The sequence below is a fragment of the Saccopteryx leptura genome, chromosome 1 (genome assembly GCF_036850995.1).
Source record: "Saccopteryx leptura isolate mSacLep1 chromosome 1, mSacLep1_pri_phased_curated, whole genome shotgun sequence".
Lineage (NCBI taxonomy): Eukaryota > Metazoa > Chordata > Mammalia > Chiroptera > Emballonuridae > Saccopteryx > Saccopteryx leptura.
The window spans coordinates 216359331-216380076 of record NC_089503.1 but is presented as its reverse complement, the minus strand read 5'-3'; the positions used below and the strand labels follow the sequence as shown (position 1 = coordinate 216380076).

General features: G+C 45.1%; 1 protein-coding gene across 2 annotated transcripts in view; it reads right to left on the bottom strand.

Annotated features, from left to right (window-relative positions):
* Nucleotides 1-20746, bottom strand: part of ARHGAP10 (Rho GTPase activating protein 10) — a 283692-nt gene that overhangs the window by 174888 nt on the left and 88058 nt on the right. For both annotated transcript variants that reach the window (XM_066386249.1, XM_066386238.1), the window contains exon 4: nt 1358-1429. In XM_066386249.1, the coding sequence (XP_066242346.1) occupies nt 1358-1429 (72 nt within the window). The remainder of the gene's footprint in view (nt 1-1357; nt 1430-20746) is intronic.

Here is a 20746-nt window from a genome sequence, read left to right as displayed (position 1 = left end):
ACTGCCCAGACAGAACAAGAATGGAGGGTGACTCCTTACGAAACAATGAAGAAATAAAAAAGGGGGACTTCGGAATAGAATTTGGCCCCTAACCAGCTCCAGGCATAAAAACTACAACTATTCAAATAACCTCTCCTTTTAATATGGCCATTTTGCAAGTTGCTTTATACGGTATAGTTGGAACAAGGATAACATCAGAAGCTAGGAACACGGGACAGAGAGAAGGGGTCAACAGAAAACCCAAGGTCAGAAGTTTAGAAAAACCCAGTAGGGTGGACAGTCAATAACAAGAAAACATTTAATCATGAAGTCACATTCATTTTCCATTTCCTGTGTCTAACAGTTCAACAAATCGTGTAAAAGAAAACCAATTCCATAAATAGCAACCAAAAGCTGGGCACTGTTTGGGCCCGTCTGTGTAGCTATAGCCAGAGAGGCCACCATGCTAATTTTTACCAAAAAAAAAAAAAAAAAGGGTCAATAGTATATTATTTAGGATGATAAACACCACACATACCCAAGCCATATAGGGGAAAAAAAACAAATATAAAAACTCTCTTCCCTACCTAAAATTGATATTATTTTCTTCTCTTTCGGCCAAGCCATAAATGCTTAACAACACACAGAATGCTACTTTTTCTCCCTCCAGTACATGAACCAAATTCAGGAAAAGTTGGTGGAATTTATTTCTCTGGGATAATTTCAAAGTTCAGTTCTAAAGAACACTTCAGTAGTGGCTAAGTATACCCCAGGCTCCCTGTGGCAACATCACTGAGATACTCCCAGGATCCTTGCTCAGGACCCCACCCCTGAGCGCAGTGTGGCTCCCCCAGGGTGGGCTCCCCAGCACCTATGACCACATCAGCAATAACGTTTTGCTAAACTGAAGGAGATGACATCCCAATAACCTCATCGTGCCTTCCCAACTTCCGTCGCATCGTGGCTGGTGGAGCGGTGTTTCCAAGCTTCTCCACGGCCCTCTAACCCCACTGCGATGTTGCACGCCTCCATAAAACTGAGGTCCCTGGACAGAGCTGCACGCCCCGCAGAGAGGATGCTCACCCTCCGGGTAGATGTGTTGTTTCATTAAAGGTTTTTTTAAAATTCTACATAGAATAGTGTGGCCCAAGAAAATTACTAGAGGTTTTACTGTCCCTGTCCAGGTGTTTTTTTCTGGTTTCATATCCCATCCTGCACCCCCAAGGGGTTAAGGCACATGTAAAACAAAACAACAGATGGTTTATGCCAACATCCCTCCAAGGTGGCCCAATGTGGAGGCGGAGCCCAGGGAAGCCAGGAGGGAAGCCACAGAGGGGGCCGCCCCCAGTTCACATGTGAACCCGAGTTAGACACAAACCTTTACAGCTCCCAGTTGCTCCTTCCGGAATTTTTCCAAGGGCTTTATCAGAGTTTCGGTTACACTTAATGCCTAGAGAACAAGAGTGATAACAAAGGAACATCTGGTTAGGTTTCCAAAAAGGAAAAAGGGGAGGGTTTCATTTCCCTCACCCACCCCACCCAGAAAGAAAACGGACAACATATGCTACGGCTTTATCTCACCCCACCACGGTTAGCCACTGAATCCCTCCTCCATTTATTAACACACTGGATCTCCACAAATATTTTTAGGGAAGAGGAGGCGGAGCCACGTGCCAGGGAACCTGCCTCACAGCTCCACACACCTCCTCCTCCGGCAAGTAGCAGAGGGTTGTCTTTACACAACAAAGGGGTCTGTCACATCCACTAATAGAACACTTCTGTTTGAGGGCTTTTTTCCCCCTCCTCCTCCTCAAAAATTTAAAAGTCAATTACAGACCTTTAATAGTTATCAGACTGCATTACCATATTTCCCCATATATAAGACTGCTCCCATGTATAAGACGCACCTTAATTTTGGGGCCCAAAATTTGAAAGAAAATGTATTTACATAAAGTTATTGAACTCATGTTTTATTCATCACAAAATTCATACAACTGCTCATCGCTGTCAAAAGTCCCATCCATTAGCTTGTCCTCATCTATGTCTGGTGACAAATCACTGCCTTCAACAATGAGCCCAAAAACAAACGCGAAAAAGCGGGAAATGCAAAAGTTAAAAAAAAAACAACAACAAAAAAAACCTACAACCACTGTATAAGACGCACCCAATTTTTAGACCCCAAATTTTTCGGGAAATGGTACATCTTATACATGGGGAAATACAGTACATCACATCAAGGGCTAGATTTGTGGCTACAAGTTTAAATACAGGCAGTCTGCCCTTCAATGCTGAGAAGTCCTGTGGGGAGTCACCAGAGGTCGGAGGTTAAGAGTCAGGACAGATACTGGGAGCCACACACAGACTCAGCCACAACCGTACCCACTCTTATCCTGGTTGGTCTAGGGCTTTCACTTTAGGATAGAATCTGCAACAAACTATGCTGGAGCGCAAGTAAAAAGAAACAGTCGCTGAAGGGGAAAGCATTTAACATCACTATGCTGGTGAGGAATGGCTTTCTCAGGAGACCAGAAATATCCAGAATTGGAAAGGAAACCTCAAAACACTTTATAACAATGTGTCACCCCTATTTTTACCCAAAAGAAAAGCCCCTTGAAATCAAGCTAAAAATTACAGAGGAAAAAAAAGTGACTTAGAAGAGCAAAGGATTCTTCACTTAACTAAAGGTTCCTTCTCCGTGTTTCATTATGCAAGGAATTCTCCCGACGAGACCACTCATATATGCTGTGCAATGGGCAATTCTCAAAGAAAAGAGATGACACCCAGAATCTGAACTCTCACCCCCAGGCCAGCAACTGGGTTCCACTTACTCCCACCCTGGCCATTTGCTGGGGCAACAGAGATCTAAAAGGAAATTTAAGAACTAGCACCTGACCAGGTGGTAGTGCAGTGGACACAGCATTGACCTGGGATGCTGAGGACTCAGGTTCAAAACCCTGAGGTCGCCAGCTTGAGTGCAGCATCACAGGCTCATATGGAGCCCCCATTAAGGCACACATGAGAAGCCAATCAATGAACAACTGAGGTGCCGCTACGACGAGTTGATACTTCTCATCTCTCTCTTCCCGCCTGTCTGTCCCTGTGTTAATCCTCTCTCTCTCTCTTAAAAACTAAAATAAAATAGAAGCAACAGCTAGCCAAAGGAACAGTGATCATCTTCAAAATATGTTAATGTTATTCTTTCTCCATGTGGACCATGTAACCCACAACAATGGCAAACCAAAGCTCTTCATACTTAACCACAAAGAAGGGAACAACCAACTACCCCAAATAGTATGGAACGCCCCCAAGTTCCAAGCTGGAAAGCAGACATGGAAGGGGCTGCCATACGTGTCAAAAATGATCCAATGGACATACAGTGTCTCAAATTCATTGAAGGCACACTTCTATGAGAACCAACATCAACTCTGCCTCCCAGTGTTTCTGAATAAACCTGCATGCTAAGCGTACATCGTCCGTGGAGGCTGGTCCACTCCAGAGGGAAGTCAGCACATCAGTAATAGCTGCTCAAGTTCACGGAGGATGGGAACAGGGATTCAAAATCATGTAAGCGTGAGCCCACGCTTAACCACCACATGACATGGCAACGGAAGTACCAAACCAGACTTCCTTATTCTGAGCAGCCGTCTCGAAAAACTGTCCTTCATGAAGCAATTATCTGTTGAGTATTCAGTGCCGGTGGCTGGAGACACAACTATGAACAAGACAAGTATTGTTCCTGTCGAGGAGCAGAGACAGCCAGTGGCTACAGGGACACGTAAGTCACTGTGTCTCAGTGAGTTCTAGGAACTCCTGAGGAGGGAGGAAAGCAGGTCTGTGGGGAGTGAGGACTGCGCTAGGAGCTATAAGGATACATGTGCTCCGAGACATCCTTACCCAAGGAGTGACATTCAGCTACGATGTGAAATAGAAGAAGGGATTCGTGGTGCAAAGAGCAAGGGACACTACTTCCAGCCTAAGAGCAGCAGAGGCAAAGGTAAGGGGTGAAGGGTAGTAGAGAAAAAGTAAAAAGCCAGGATGGCCGGGACCTAAAGAACAAGGAAGTGAATGGAACACGCAGAGCCCTGCGGACCCCGGAACGAACACAGTTCTATGTACACTGCTCACAAAAATTAGGGGATATTTCAAAATGAATATGAAGCAATAAAAAAAAGCATTTTTTTATTAAACAAGAACATCAGAAAAGCAAACGACACGTCAAAGAAAGTTGTTCGATGATACAAATGAGATGCAAAACCAACTTTTATTTCATGGGTGAAAATGCACCCTACAAAAGGCTGAAAGTACTGGAGCATCTGCACGTTCCCTGGTCCCCTCATTTTTGTGAGTGGTGTTATTTGCAGTGTGACAGAAAACCACTAAAGCCGTGTTTTTCAACCGCTGGACTGGCGTGAAATTTCTCGTGGACTGGTAGTGATGTGTGGGACAGCATTTGAAAAACACTGCATTGGAGGGTATTAAACGGGGAAGGGTATTTAGGTCTTTGAGGGCTGGTTAGCTTCTCTGAGAAAAAGATATTTGTGGTGAGAAAAATTAGGAGAAAGACGTCAGGAGGCTTCTAGAACTGTACAGGCAAAAGGCAGTGGTGGCTTGGAGTACAGCAGTGACCACAGTCATAGAGAATAGGGCACAGGTTGAGAGAGATTCACAGCTGGACGCAAAGCCACCAATGACAGATTGAGTGTGGGAAAGGCGAGGGTGTCCCGGCTCACTCCCAGACTTTTTGGAATGAACCACTCAGTAGGCAAGAATACTATTTATTGAAATAGTAAAACTTTTAAGGAAAAGCAGCTGGGAGCCAAGTTGTAAGGGATTGTGTTAAATTTGAGAAGCTGGAAGATACTCAAAAGATTAGTAACACAGAGACAGTCCAGAGCCCAGGAAAGAAGTGTCGATCAGAGACGCCAAGTTGGGAGCCATCTGCAGGTGGATGGCACCTGAAGCTATGGACATTCACAGGTAGGACGTGGTAGAGGACAGAATGAAAGGTCTCAGCCCGCCGGTCAGCAAAAGGAAGATACGGAGGAGAGAACAGCAATGAAGACTGGGAAGAAGCTGCCACAGCACTGGATGAAAGAAGAAAGGGGTGTAACGGTGAGCTAAGTAGAAATTAAAGAAGAAATGAGACCTTCACAACATCTGAGAAAGACCTACCATTGAGGTGGTTCATGACTGAAAGGTGAGACACTTTGGAAATGACCTTTTTCCAGCATGATGGCTACGAAGGACAGAGCAGAGAGAAGATGTCTGCTAAAAGGGAACACAAGGTAAAGATATATTTCTGGGTTTGTCTTTTGTTTTTTTAAGGTAGATTGAAGATCAGCATTTGAAAGATGAGAACACATCAGCCCTGGCCGGTTGGCTCAGTGGTAGAGCGTCGGCCTGGCGTGCAGGAGTCCTCGGTTCAATTCCCGGCCAGGGCACACAGGAGAAGTGCCCATCTGCTTCTCCCCCCCTCCCCCTCTCCTTCCTCTCTGTCTCTCTCTTCCCCTCCCTCAGCCAAGGCTCCATTGGAGCAAAGTTGGCCCGGGCGCTGAGGATGGCTCCATGGCCTCTGCCTCAGGTGCTAAAATGGCTCTGGTTGCAACAGAGCAACGCCCCAGATGGGAAGAGCATCGCCCCCTGGTGGGCATGCCAGGTGGATCCCGGTCGGGCGCATGCGGGAGTCTGTCTGACTGCCTCCCCATTTCCAACTTCAGAAAAATACAAAAAAAAAAAAAAAAAGATGAGAACATACCTACATGGCCGTGTGAGCCAGGAAGCACGGGAGGAGAAGGGATACTGCTGTCCGTGCATGGTGCTGACCTGTCACAGAAGTACGGACCCTTCCGTCCCTGCAGCAGGACATAAGGAAGGAGATGGTCCCAGCACAGCTGGGTCTGCAGATTTCAGGAAGAGAATCTGAGGGAGCTGCTATCAGACTGTCATTTGGTCCATGAAGTACGAGGCAGGGTCACTTACAGAGTCCGTGCTCCGGGGAAAATGAATGAAAAGAGGAGAATGCACGGAGGAGTCATTACAAACAGTGGCTTAGAAGGACTCCCAACAGAAATATAACCATTCCTGAGCAGGGCCGCTGCCCTGGGAGATTGGTGAGCAGGAGTTTGTGAAGCCAATCATCTGCCTTGTGGGGAGATTTCCCTTTAGCAATGCAATGGGAAGGTGGGTGGGTGGGTGGGTGGTCGGGTGCGTCCTGGGTCAACATCAGATGATGCGGCGTGCACAGGACTGGCAGGCTGCACGGAGGAGGAAGCCGCCCAGGAAGAGAAGACTTCCTGAAGGGCAGAACACAGAGCTGAGCATGAAACAGGGTACAGGCGTTCTCCATGTAAAGGATGAGACTGGAAGAAGGGGGGGGGAGAGCAATTTCAGGGCCTGAAACTACAAGCAATTCAGTGTCACCAAAGCTGCTGAAGAAGTCCCGAATCAGGATCAGATAGGCGCCATGAGCCATCAGAACGGCGCGTAGGAAATGCTCGTGTAGGCATCAGTAAAGGGGATGGATGAAGGGCTTTTAAAAGGTGAACCCTACAACTCCATACTCGGTCCTTCACAAAAGGGCCAGGCCTCAAAGATTACACAAGAGTAATTTTTAGGTCATTCCATTTTCTTTCCACTTGGAAGAATTAAGTTGATGCCAATAGCTGACCCCCACCCCCGGGGCCAATACTAGCATAGAAAAAGAACATATGGAGTTTCTGTCTTACTTGCGGGTCAACAAGCAAATACCCAAAACAAGGAAAGTTGTAGTTGTGACAGATACCACGATATCCAATTCTTCAGCGAAAATAAACAAAAAAATTGATGAAAATATTTCTAAACTTAGAATTCATTATCATTTTCCTTTAAGAAAGCCCGATTATGTAACGTGTGGACTGAACCGTAAGCATTCTATTCCAGAACAAAATGATCAAGCAGTTACCACATGGTTCAGTAAGGCAACGCTGGTTGAGCAAGAAGGATTGCTTTCGTCTTTTACTCAAAATAGAGTGAAGACTCCATGGAATCTCTCACTTCCTTTTATAATCTCACAGACGTAGTCTATAATATCTGCTAGTAATCAGTGTCACTGACGTTTTCTAATGCCAAGACAGGAGTCTTCCCCAGAAACAAGTGAATGCCAAATCGAGCTACCCCTACAACTCTAAAGGCAATTTCTGGTGATGACAGTTTCCCGATTTAAGAGAGACAGCTGAAGTAATAATACTGAGGAAAGCTTTCAAAACCAACGTGTTAAAAATCAATCAGATAATTTAGAGAGAGAAGGCAAAAACAGAATGTGATTTTATATGTTTGCATATATATGAGGATATATAACGTATTTCTTTCTCATAAAATAATTGAACCACCCACAAAAAAAAGATGCCATGAAAGGCCCTGGCTGATGAGCCCTGGAGAGGGTTTTGGACAGTCTTGCTTAGAAACAGAATGCGTCCACACCAGCATATGAATTACTCAGTGCTCTCACCTCAGCAGAGGGGGCAGCCAACTTTTTCTGTAAAAGGCCAGGCGGTAAATAATTTAGGCTTTGCCACCCTATGGCCTCAGCTGCAACTACTCAACTCCGCCATTCTAGCACAAAAGCAGTCACTTATAGGGTACGGATATTATATCATATAAACAAATGAGCCTCGCTGTACTGCAACAAAATTTCATTTACAAACCCAGGAGGGGAAATGGGCTTGGCCTATGAGCCATAGCTAACTGAACCCTGCCCGAGAGAATCATCTTGAGTATCATGGCCTAAGATGTTCCACTGACTCTTATCTGATGGCATTTTTTTTTTAAATATACATTTACCATATTTGCAGAGGACCAAGAGTGTCACAGAGACAAAAACTACACTCGCAGTAAACCTGTCATTTGGTTCCCATTCCTCAGGCAGAGCACAACTTGTCATGCAGACAATGACTACACTCGGAGTCGGGAACTACACCTGTTGTTTGGTTCCGTTCCTCAGGCAGAGCACAACTTGTCGTGCAGACAATGACTACACTCGGAGTCGGGAACTACACCTGTCGTTTGGTTCCCGTTCTTCACACGGGGCACCACTTGTCACGATGACAAAAACTACTTGGAGACCAGGTAAAATGCACTGATGGGCCAAAAGGAGGCCAGAGCCCCAGTCAGCAGATAGAAGGACTGAAGCCCTGTCCCCAGCCTCACTCAGGTATGTATTAACAAGTACAGATAACTCAAGGAAGCAAAAAGGAGAGGTTTTTAGGGGGGTGAAGTACAAGGAACATGCTGATTCCTAGTCTCTGTATGCTATCCTGCTGTTTTGCTGTTTCCAGCACCCACTGTTTCCAGTGTGGGTCAGAGAGGCCCCTGGACTCTCCTCCGTCCGCTCAGGGCTTTCACCCTAGGGCGCCTTGCTGTCTCTAATAGTTATCCTAACTCTGCATGTGATCACAGCATGTTCCCACACAGAAGAAGTTAGGAAGGAAGACTGAAATAATTCAATGAGAGAAGCACTGTTCAATCAGCTGTCAAGATGAAAAGTAGGATTCCAAAGTAGTGCTACAGAGTCTGCCTGGGACAAGAGATCTATTGGGTATCAATGCAGACAGGCTCAAGTGCGAATGATATCTGAACAATAGCTGATGTGAATTTAATAGTGGGCTTTAATAAAGGCTTGAAACCACCCCCCCTCAAAAATTTGAGTCAACATATACATATGCCAACGTAGTCATAAGTTAGCCTAGAAGATCATGAACATACACAGATATAAGTTATATATACTGTTCAAATCTGAACAACGTAATCATTCAATTTTGTCCCATAAGATTAGAGTCTATCTTAATAGTCCAGTTACCACATTTCAAGAGAGGCATATTTTTAAATGAGTACTGTACAGGAAAAGTAAAAAATCATTTTGATTTGCTTAAAAAGGATAGAACCAGGCCTAATGGTGAGAGGCTCTAAACCAGATTTGGGTTTACCACCAAGAAGAATGCAGTAACACCTACAATGGGCCAAGCAGTGTGGTGACCTCTCGCTCCCCTCACATAAACACATAGAAGCTGGATGACCAATTCCAAGGACACTCTGTCACAGACTGCTGCATAGAAGGAAAGTTGGCTCTAAAACCTCCGAAGTCCCACCATCTCTCTGAGTACAGGATTCTATATAGTTGGGAGAAGCAGAAGTACAAACTACACTTCAGTGTTGCCTTATCATGTGTGATGGCCAGCCACAGAACCCATTAGAACTTCACAACTCAAAGTACAAGAACAACAGTAGGAAACAGTCTTGAGATTAAAATTTTCCCCACTAGTCAATTCTGAAGTCCTTTTTCAGTAGGCATTTGGATACAAGAAATTAAATGTCTAAAAAGAAAAGGAAAAGCAGAGTGAGCCACACAGTCCGAGCTGGAGCTGAGATCTGGTGACACCAGGGCTGATCAGCAGGGACTCAGACCCGTGTGGGGAGGAGCCACTGACACTACTTCCAATTCTTCCCACATTGGTGATCAAAGGCCAAGTCCTGGTGTAAATTCTAAAGAGAATGGGGCGTAGGGCCAAAAACCCGTATGTAATACAAAGGCAACAAAAACACAATTACATCTGATGATACAGTATTTAATAACAATATTTTAAAGACTAAGCCTAGGTAAAAACCAGTAATAAGGCCCTGGCCAGTTGGCTCAGTGGTAGAGCACCGGCCTGGTGTGCAGGAGTCCTGGGTTCGATTCCCAGCCAGGGCACACAGGAGAAGCACCCATCTGCTTCTCCACCCCTCCCCCTCTCCTTCCTCTCTGTCTCTCTCTTCCCTCCCACAGCCAAGGCTCCATTGGAGCAAAGTTGGCCCGGGCACTGGGGGTGGCTCTGTGGCCTCTGCTTCAGGCACTAGAATGGCTCTGGTTGCAACAGAGTAATGCCCCAGATGGGCAGAGCATTGCCCCCTGGTGGGCATGCCAGGTGGATCCTGGTCGGGCGCATGCGGGAGTCTGTCTGACTGCCTCCCTGTTTCCAACTTCAGAGTAATACAAAAAAAAAAAAAATTAATAAATTGGTGTATAAGTAATAATCACCCCTTTCTCATCGCTCAGGACAAACAAGAACAGACTAAGTCTAGTAAAACAGAAGGATTTATGTTAGTTCCCCAAGGCCCTCAGTATTTTAAGCCTGGATTCCAAGTCTTCTTGACCCCAGAGGAATGTGTTATCTGAGAACAAAGGAGAATTCCCACTATTTTCTCCCATGACCTTACAGATACTTCCCATTTCATAACACTAAAGGGACAACTCTATTTTCCAATCCCAGTGTTAAGAAAAGCAGCAAAGTCGCTGTTCAGCAAAGACATAGTCCTTATTTTACTTGAAACAGAACCTTGAAAAAGGTGCCAAGGCACTATCGCCCAAAAACCAGTGACCGGAGATCCTAGTGGGTAGTAGCCACTACACGGGTTTTCAGAGGCGACAGTTGTACCAACAGCCACCAGTGGCTGTGGTGTAGCTGGTGCAGGTTGTACTGTTCATACCCAGTGACAGAGTGGTGACTGTCTTCCAAGACCAGCCCCAAACCCTATACAATCTACCTGATATTCTTTAGTAAATTCCCCTTTCTATATAAAACAGCTACACCTTGCAACTGAAAATCCAGTCCAAGTAAGATTGATATTTTAACATTTTCAGAACCTTAAATAATCCTACCAAAATGCATTCAGTATGATCCTTCTTTATCTCCCTACACAAGATTTTTCTCCTGATTAAACCAACTCGTTTTTAATTCATCAGATTACTCTCCATCCACACTCATCCTCTGCTACCTCTGTCTCCATCCATCAGGTCTCTACCTGCCTTTCTCCACCAATCAGGGCTCCAGTTCCAGTAGGAAAGTTAACACAGATAATCAAGTCCTCCCACCTTTTTCATTAACTGAAATAAGAGAGAGAACAGAGCATCAAAGGCTCTGACACTGACAAAAAAAAATGAAAACGTTTCATAACTGATTTTGCTGCAAGAGCCCTGCCTCAATGAGAAAAAGGAGGCCTCAGTTTTCTCATTTGGGCTCAGTCTTAACTATTGAATAGTTTTGATTTTAGACTGTAAAAAGAAATGGGACCTGAATATTCTCAACTGTAAAGAAGGAAGAATGCTTGTTTTCTACCTACTTATCACAATTAAGTAAAAAAAAAGGGGGGGGGGTGTCCCAACACAAGCAATTCTAACTTCCAAATGAATTAATCCCTGTGTGATATTTTATTTCTAATCACAGCTAAAAACCATGGAAGTCTCACCAAATGCCTGAGAACCAAACTTTATAAAATACATATTCCATGATCTAGTATATATTCCAACTAGCTAATTTAGTTACTACACTTCCTTTTTCATTCAGACAGTCCAAGAATAAAAAGTTCCCATTAAGAGTTTTTATCCACTTCCAATCCTAAACTCAGAAGAGCTTAAAACCTAACAAAACAGAAGATTTGAGCTAAAGCTCTGACCACTTACTTCTGCTCTCTGATTTTATTCCCACAATATTTGGCCAGGACCTGGCTCTAAGGTGAAATAAAGTTAGGTAAGTATATCACAAAAGTTTAAGATTCCCTTAATTCTATCTTCTGTGATACATCTTTGGGCTTTTTTTGGAGAGGGGAGGAAAAAGCTTATATCAATTTTAAAGAATATCACTCAAAAAGAAAGTAGTAATTATATTTAAATTATTTCCATCAAACAGATTCAACCAATAAAGGCATTTTTTATTATTCTAAGGAAAACAAGAACATCTTCAGAAAAAAACTACTGGACGTATTAAGAATGAGTTAACCTAATACGGATGTACAGAAATTCAACCCTGATCTTCAGAACTGACTTCTATTTTTAAAACAAAATAAATACTTGGGCAGAACATTATGAGAAGGAATAAAACCCCATAGAAGTCGATGAAAAACAAGCCTGTCCAGATAGCTGTAACAGTGTCATGAGAGAACTTGCAATTTTGTTTCTGTTAGTTCTAAATAAGAGGCCCTGGCCCGTTGGCTCAGCAGTAGAGTGTCGGCCTGGCGTGCGGGGAACTAGGGTTCGATTCCCGGCCAGGGCACACAGGAGAAGCGCCCATTTGCTTCTCCACCCCTCCCCCCCTCCTTCCTCTCTGTCTCTCTCTTCCCCTCCCGCAGCCGGGGCTCCATTGGAGCAAAGATGGCCTGGGCGCTGGGGATGGCTCCTTGGCCTCTGCCCCAGGCGCTGGAGTGGCTCTGGTCGCAGCAGAGCAACACCCCAGAGGGGCAGAGCATCGGCCCCCTGGTGGGCGGAGCATCGCCCCTGGTGGGCGTGCCGGGTGGATCCTGGTCGGGCGCATGCGGGAGTCTGTCTGACTGTCTCTCCCCGTTTCCAGCTTCGGAAAAATACCAAAAAAATAAAATAAAATAAAAAAAAAAATAAAAAATAAATAAATAAGACATTTTAATTTCTAAAGTGAATGGCATAATTCAGTGGCATAGAGAGTAATGGGACTCCTGAATAATAAGGCAATAAACTGTTGAACCAAGAAAATACGAGAGAGCTAGAGACAATAGTCAGAAGAACACCTAAGCTTTTGACCAATGACAGAGAGAGAACTCCAGCCTTCTGTGATGCCCAAGCTACTTGAGTGGCCGAGAGAAAAGGAAGGGTGTGGGACAGGAGGGCTCTCAACAACTCAGCCGCTGAGCAACCCATCCTGCACAAGACCCTAATTCCGCACTGTATCCTCAAGTGCTAGAACACTGCGCAGTCCAGCATATGCCAGGCCTTCAAATGTTTTATTATGAAGTGGGAATCTCCCATAAATCTAGATAAAAGAGAATAGAGTTCCTATACAAATGCAACATTTCCCGCTGACATGGATGACAGTAACCATAAATACCTATGCCAAGTCTCTTGTGTCTCTTATCCTCTCTGACTCAAAATACCATATTTCCCCATGTATATGTCACACCTTTTTTTGAAAAATTTGGGGTCTAAAAACTGAGTGTGTCTTATATAGTGGTTGTAGTTTTTTGTTTGTTTTTTTAACTTGCATTTCCTGCTTTTTCTCGTGGATGAGGAGCTATATGAATTTTATGATTAATAAAACTTGAGTTCTGTAACTTTATGTAATACATTTCTTTTTTCAAATTTCAGGCATCAAAATTAAGGTGCATCTTATACATGGGAGCATCTTAGGGAAATACGGTAGTCTGTTTCTGTGTTAATCCAAGTCCTCTGAGAAGCAGACACCATGACACGAAAAGATGCACCAGATATTTATTAGGGGAAATGTCTTTGGGAGAAAATGGACGGGAGCCAGGGAAGGCTGGAAGAGCTCTCAGATAGTGAAGCAGGCCCGAGCCCAGGGGAAGAGACAGGGAGATGGAAGGTGGGGTGGACCGTGTCCCGGCAGGGCAGCTCTAGAGAAAGCCCGGCACAGCTCCCAGGGACTCCCGGAGCCCAGGCTGCCGGTCAGAGGAGTCCAGAGTCCCCAGGAACAGGAAGGAGTTGTTTAGCACCCCTGCTGGGTGCACTCACTGGCCGAAGACAGACGTAAACTGCGTGGCCTGGGCCCTGATGCCGCAATGGAACCACAAGGCATCTAGGCCTGATGGTCCACTGTGCTCCCTGCAGCGAGATCTGAGAGCTGCCTCACCGCTGCCACCATTTCCAAGTCCATATTCTTCCCACTACACCAACATGGCCGCTGCTAGCCCTCTGGACCGCTACTAACCCCTACCACTATTATAGTGCTACATTTCAGCCAATCCGACATGCCACCAACAGTTAAGACACTCCATTACTGTATACATTAGGAAGAAAAAAATGCTAATGCAATCTTTTTTCTTTTCTTTTTTTTGTATTTTTTCTGAAGTTGGAAACGGGGAGGCAGTCAGACAGACTTCCGCATGTGCCCGACCAGGATCCACCTGGCATGCCCACCAGGGGGCGATGCTCTGCCCATCTGGGGCATCCCTCTGTTGCAACCAGAGCCATTCTAGCGCCCGAGGCAGAGGCCACAGAGCCATCCTCAGCGCCCGGGCCAACCTTGCTCCAATGGAGCCTTGGCTGTGGGAGGGGAAGAGAGAGACAGAGAGGAAGGAGAGGGGGAGGGGTGGAGAAGCAGATGGGCGCTTCTCCTGTGTGCCCTGGCCAGGAATCGAACCCGGGACTCCTGCACACCAGGCCGACGCTCTCCCGCTGAGTCAACCAGCCAAAGCCGCTAATGCAATCTTGATTAAATATCCTAACATTTAGAGCTTTTACATTTATTGAAAAAGCTCTGTGAGAGTTACATTTTATCATGTATACCTCTTGCACATATGTAAAAAAAGAAAAGAAAAAGCACATAATTTGTTAAAATATTTCTAAACGTCCTCCGAGTCCAGCCCCTTTGAATCGCTTTTTGTTTCAGTCACCAATATCTGCCTTTCCCCACATATTTTTCGCCATGTTGTTAAAAAAACTAGAGATGCACCATTTCTTAAGGAGTGCTCTGCTATGGTATCCGGGATTTTCTTCCAAGATGGTGGCACCCTCTCTTTAGTTACTGGGATGGGCATTTATTTCCCTGACCTATCCAGGAGGTCCCACTGGTAGGTCTCAAACCACCACCAGGATTCATATTTCTTCTTTAACTGGTCCTTAAATGGTTTGGTGATTGATATATTGAGAGGTTACAGTTGTCCAAATATGCCAGGATTACAACAAAATTCATGTTTCTTCATGACTGCTGCCTAGTAGATATCACCCATAGGGCACATACCCATTCCACCCATGTTTAAAGGTGGAAGAAAAGATATTACTTCTGACAAGGGGTTAACGGCAAGGAATCATGTCCTCAGGATACAAGAAGACAGGAGAGAGATTTCAGTTTAGTCTCTATCACCAGCTTATTCTGTGGTGTAGAGCAAATTATTCCACCTCACTCAGTTCCAGCATGCTCCCCCCTTTTTAAATTATTTTTTATTTTTATTTATTCATTTTAGAGGAGAGGAGAGAGAGAGAGAGAGAGAGAGAGAAGGGGGGAGGAGCAGGAAGCATCAACTCCCATATGTGCCTTGACCAGGCAAGCCCAGGGTTTGAACCAGCGACCTCAGCATTCCAGGTCGACGCTTGATCTACTGCACCACCACAGGTCAGCCCCCCCCCCTTTTTAAACCAAGTCACTGTTGTTAAATGTAAATTATCCTAAATTCCCTTTCAGGTGTTTGTTTCAGTGCTCTTACCCCTGAGCACTGTAGGACAGGATCTGAAGGATGATTTGAGGTGTCCTAACTCAACCTAAAACTGAGGATTCAGCTGGATTAGACGATCAACTGAGAAGGCCGACTGCGTTCTGGTGTCCCTTGTTACGTGGGGGAGGGGAGCAGAGCGGGGAAGAAAGATTTCATGCCTGTCCTTCCCGCCCTCATGTCAATATCACTGGTTTATCAGAAGAGCTCACTGATTCCTCAGAAGCAGAGAGCACGCCCAAGGACAGTAAATATAGGAAACACAAGTTTCAGGAGGGAAGTGTGATCAGAGGATGACAGGTTGTGAGCCTACAGATGACGATGAGTCACCAGAGAGAACACTGAGTCAGAGGCGCGGCCTCACAAAACAAGGTCCAGGAGCGGAGCAGGCCTCTTGCCTAAGACATCCTCAAGCTCACTCTAGAATTTTACTTGGGGTTAGTCCTAACTACAATCTCTACAGGATTCTGGGCCAGTAAAAAATCCAAATATAAAAAAAAAGAAAGAAAGAAAAAAGAAAAACAGGTTTCACAATGACATCTACATCTGACTGAATTATAATGGGTTATGAGAAAGAAAAACAGGATTTATATGAAAAAACAATGTTCTCAAATTGTAAAGGTTCATTCAAAGGAGAAAAATTCTTCATAAAGTCAGGTCCCTGACAACTTTTAAACTAAACTGAGATAGGGTTTCATAAATAAGTATTTTTTCTTTAATTCAGTAAGAGAAAGGGAGGTAGAGACAGAATCCCCAGATCCCAGCAAGTCCACAAGGGGGTGATGCTCTGCTCATCTCAGGCGCTGCTCTGTTGCTCAGCAACCGAGCTCTTCTTAGTGCCTGAGGCGGAGGCCATGGAGCCATCCTCTGCTCCCAGAGCCAACCTGCTCCAATCGAGCCATGGCTGCAGGAAGGGAAGAGAGAGAGAAAAGTGAGAGAGGGAGGGGTGGAAAAGCAGATGGGCGCTTCTCCTGTGTGCCCTAACCAGGAATTGAACTCGGATATCCACACACCAGGCTAACACTCTACCACTGAGTCAACCAGCCCAGGCTCATAAATATATTCAAGATGGATTTTTTCCCCCACCTGGATATGCCTGTCTACAGAATTCCACACAAAAAATGTGACACTTTTTTGATAAAAGAACTGATCAAAACAGGCCTGATATACCACATAAAATGTTATCATTCAAGCCGGATGACAGTAAAGCCACAATCTTTCCAATAACATAGGGATACCCTCAGTACTTGACACACCACAGGAACTCATGAGCAAAGCTGAACGCAAGTGACTTAACGCTGAAATTCCTAACAGCAAAAACCTGCTCCATGAAAAAAAACAAGCTAGATGTAGTCCAAAATCCTTTGGAAATGACAGGTAAAAGCGTAGCTCTGTAAAGATTATTTTAACCTTGTGGCAGACTCAAAGCCATTAAAAGGCAATTCATAGTGCGTCTAGCTTTCAGACTTTAGCTCCAAGGCTGGGAATGCCAGTAAGAGTCCCCTGGCATGGCAGGCCGGTGGCTCTGACTCCAGCATGCTTGACAGTAACTTGGAGCCCGACCCCAGGGGCTCCATAGGTCTGGGATGGTGTCCACAAGTCTGAATTTCTAGCCTGTTTCCAAGTGATCCTGATGCTGAGGGCCAGGGACCAAGCTCGAGGACCACGGCCCCAGGGTGCACTGGGGAAAGATGAGCATGAAAATTTCCATCAAAAGGTTAAAAGGATTCAACTAAATTTTTTTTAATTAAGTGAGAGACAGGGAGGTGGGGAGGCAGAGATACAGGCTCCCACATGCACCCCGACTGGGATCCACCCAGCAAGTCCTTTACAGGGCAATGATCTGCCCATTTGGGGCAACTGCTCTGTTTCTCAGCAACTGAGCAATTTCAGCGCCTGAGGCAAGGCCATCTAGCCATCCTCAGCGCTGGGGCCAACTTGCTGAAACCATTCGAGCCATGGCTGCAGGAGAGGAAGAAAGAGAGAGAGAGAAGGGGAGGGGGTGGGGGTGGGATAGAAAAGTAGATAGTCACTTCTCCTGTGTGCTCTGACCGGAAATTGAACCTGGGACTTCCACAAGCCGGGCAAACGGTCTATGGCTGAGCCAACTGGCCAGGGCCAGATTCAGTTCATTTTAACCAATATGTTATTCTAATAGAATGAAACCCTTTTGAATGTGAAAAAAAAAAGAAAGAAAATCTGGAACAAAAATCAGCGCCAAAACCCCCCCAAAAGATATAGAAACCACTTAACTATGTAAGATAGTGAAGACAATGAAAAAGCAATGACAATGGAGTGAAGCAAATGAGAGGAGGGTGAGGAAACACTCAAGTCTCATCTAGAACCACCTCAACTTTTAACAAAAGCCTTCAGTTCTAAGAATCTTAGGGCCTTCCTTATCAGGGCATAAGCTAAGGACAAGCATTCCCTGGACCCCTGTTTTCACAAGAGCAAAATCTGTGGTGGGGAAAAACAACATAACAAAAAGAAAAGGAAGATCGTCTCAAACGCCTCCAGAGTCTGTGCACACACAAGTTCATCTTGCTCAAGTGGGAAAGGGATGCAGCTCGTGGTAAGACACCTCCTCACATCTGCTTGCCGGCCCCACGGGCCACAGCTGCTCTAGATGAGAGGGGGGCGCCTCTTGTGCACCATCTGGCCAGGTAGACCCCCCTGTCCTGTCACCCCCCCTCTCCCCCAAAGCTTGCTTCAACCTCTGGGCCTTGCACGACTGCCCTGATTCGCCACCATCCCAGAAACTGAGCAGCCTTGTCTCAGAGGACAAAACTGACTCACACGTGAAAAGAACACAGGCCGAGGGGTAAATACAGTATGAAACCCTTTTAAAAGAACATCATAAACACTGAAGCACTATTTTAAAAGCCCTTACATTCCTGGCCAGCTGCCCACCTCGGATAAGGACGCCCTGTCCTGCCACGTGGCAGAGAACATCTCCGGAATGCTGGCGGTGGCTGCGCGCAGCCCGCCCGTCAGAGAACACGCACAGGAGACAGCAGGGCGATGCTGCCGCTCGCGGTGCCTGGCGCCCCAACTCGAGTTACATGCCCACTTCCACAGTCAAGGTCGGCCACTCTTTCAGCACAAACTACTCACTTGCAAACACTGCCCTGAAAAAAGCAACATTTGCCTTTTAATGAACAAGGCACACCCATTCACAGCAACTGGACTTCCGTGCACCAGGCAGCTTTGGGGGGACACTGTGACTGTCTAGATTGGCCTGCTTTCCAATCCCCTCCCCAACAATTCACTGCACAGCTCCAGAGATGAACACAAGTGGGGGAGAGGCGAGCACATCCCCCCTGCCTCCTTGCCAAAATCAATTTGTTTTCCTCAGAGACGAAACCAGGGACTGCCATCCATCTCTCCATTCCCTGGCCGACTCTGATTCACCTGTAAACTCAGTTCAGCAGTGGTGTCTCCAGAATGCCTTTCCTGACTTCCTCGGCCTGTTATCACACGGCAGGCTGCAATTTCAGGCTCTTGGCAACTTCCTCCAACAGATAGCTAACTACTAAAGGGAGGAACCATGCCTTTGTCTTCACAGCACTTGGCAAAGTGCTTGGCAAGAAGTAGACATTCAATAGTACTTGTTGGAATGTGTGTGTGTGTGTGTGTGTGTGTGTGTGTGTGTGTGTGTGTGTACGTGCATATATATTCAATACACAGATCAGGTATGTAAAGATATATATACCTGGTGGCTCAAAACTAAAAAAGAAGTATTTGTTCCTAGATCACTGAGCTTCCAAATGACTTTATCTCTTAAATCCCAAAGTCCTATTCTAACATTTATTTAGGAAATGGAAATCTTTTTAAAAAATATTTGGAATTGATCTTTGCCTTCTAAAATGTGTATTTTATATATATATATATATTTTAACATGTAATGATTCAGTCTTCTTTAGGAATATACAATTACTATACGAAACCATCATTTAATTTATGACTTCAGAAAATACCAATTGTTTTTTTTTTTTTTAATTTTACTGACTGATTTTAGAGAAAGAGTAAGAGAGAGAGAGAGAGACAGAAACATTGATCTGTTCCTGTCTGTGCCCTGACCAGGGATCGAACCCACAACCTTTGAGCATCGGGACAGTGCTCTAACCAACTGAGCTATCCGGCAGGGCTACTAATTGCTCTTAGAGATTGAGTGACTACTAAGAATGTGATGACTTGAGCAACCAAAACCTGTATAAGTTATCTTAACCTGTGTTGCTCCAATAAAATTCAGTTAAAAAAAAAAGTAGACAGTACCTTTTGAAGAAAAATATAAGAATTTGCTAAGTTCTTGGAACCAATTTTAGAATATTAAAATTTTTTGCTAAGTTCTTGGAACCCAATTTAGAGCTGTGGTTTTGCATTTCTTTTTTAATATGTGGGTTTTTTTAAAAAACATGCTGCCAGTTTGTTATATCTGAACTAAAGTAAGAGTTTTTCGCAGAATGAACTGGCACCCCACTGCCTAAGACTATCCTTACCTCTTTGTCACTGTGCTGGGGAGGTGTAAGCTTGTGCATGGAAGAAAAGGCCCTCCTTGGCATCTCTGTCCCCTGAACTCCAGCTCAAATAACACTTCTTCTGTAAAGTCTTCCCTGAGAAGCACGGGCAGGGCTGGCCCCCACTCAATGCAGCCACACTCTATACCTCTGTTACTGCACTTAATATAATGTATTCTAGCCTGTCCAGTGGTGGCGCAGTGGATAGAGCATCGACTGGGGATGCTGGTTGAGCGCAAGCTCAGTGGCTTGAGCACAGGCTCAGGAGCTTGAGCGCTAGGTCACCATCTTGAGTGCAAGATCATCAACATAATTCCAAAGTCATTGGATTAAGCCCAAAGGTTGCTTGTTTGAAGCCCAAGGTCACTAGCTTGAGTCCCTCCTCCCATCAAGGCACAAATAAAAAGCAATCAATGCATAATTAAAGTGAAGCAACTCCAAGTTGATGCTTCTCACTCTCTCTCCCTACCTCTCTAAAATAATAATAATAAGAAGAAGAAGGAGGAGGAGGAGGATGAGGAGGAGGAGGAGGAGGATGTATTTTAATTTCCTTTTTACTAGTTCTTCTCCAGAGCCACACTGGACACTTCTTAAAACAGGTATCTTTTCTTATTCAAAAGTTTTTGTGGGTTTTTTGTTTGTTTCTTTGGGGGTTGTTTTGTTTTTGTTTTTTAAAGATTTTCTTTATTCATTTTAGAGGGTGGAAGAGCAGGAAGTATCAACTCCCATATATGCCTTGACCAGGCAAGCCCAGAGTTTTGAACCAGCAAAGTCAGTGACCCCTTGCTCAAGCCAGTGACCCCTTGCTCAAGCCAGCGACCCTGAGGTCATGTCCATGATCCCACACCCAAGCCTGTGACCCTGTGCTCAAGATGGACGAGCCCACGCTCAAGCTTATGACCTCAGGGTTTCAAACCTGGGTCCTCAGCATCCCAGGATGACACTCTATCCACAGCGCCACCACCTGGTCAGGCCCTTATTCAAAAGTTTAAAAGTTTAAGTTTGGTATCTAGTAAAATATAAAAGGTTATTTTTCCCTACTCATT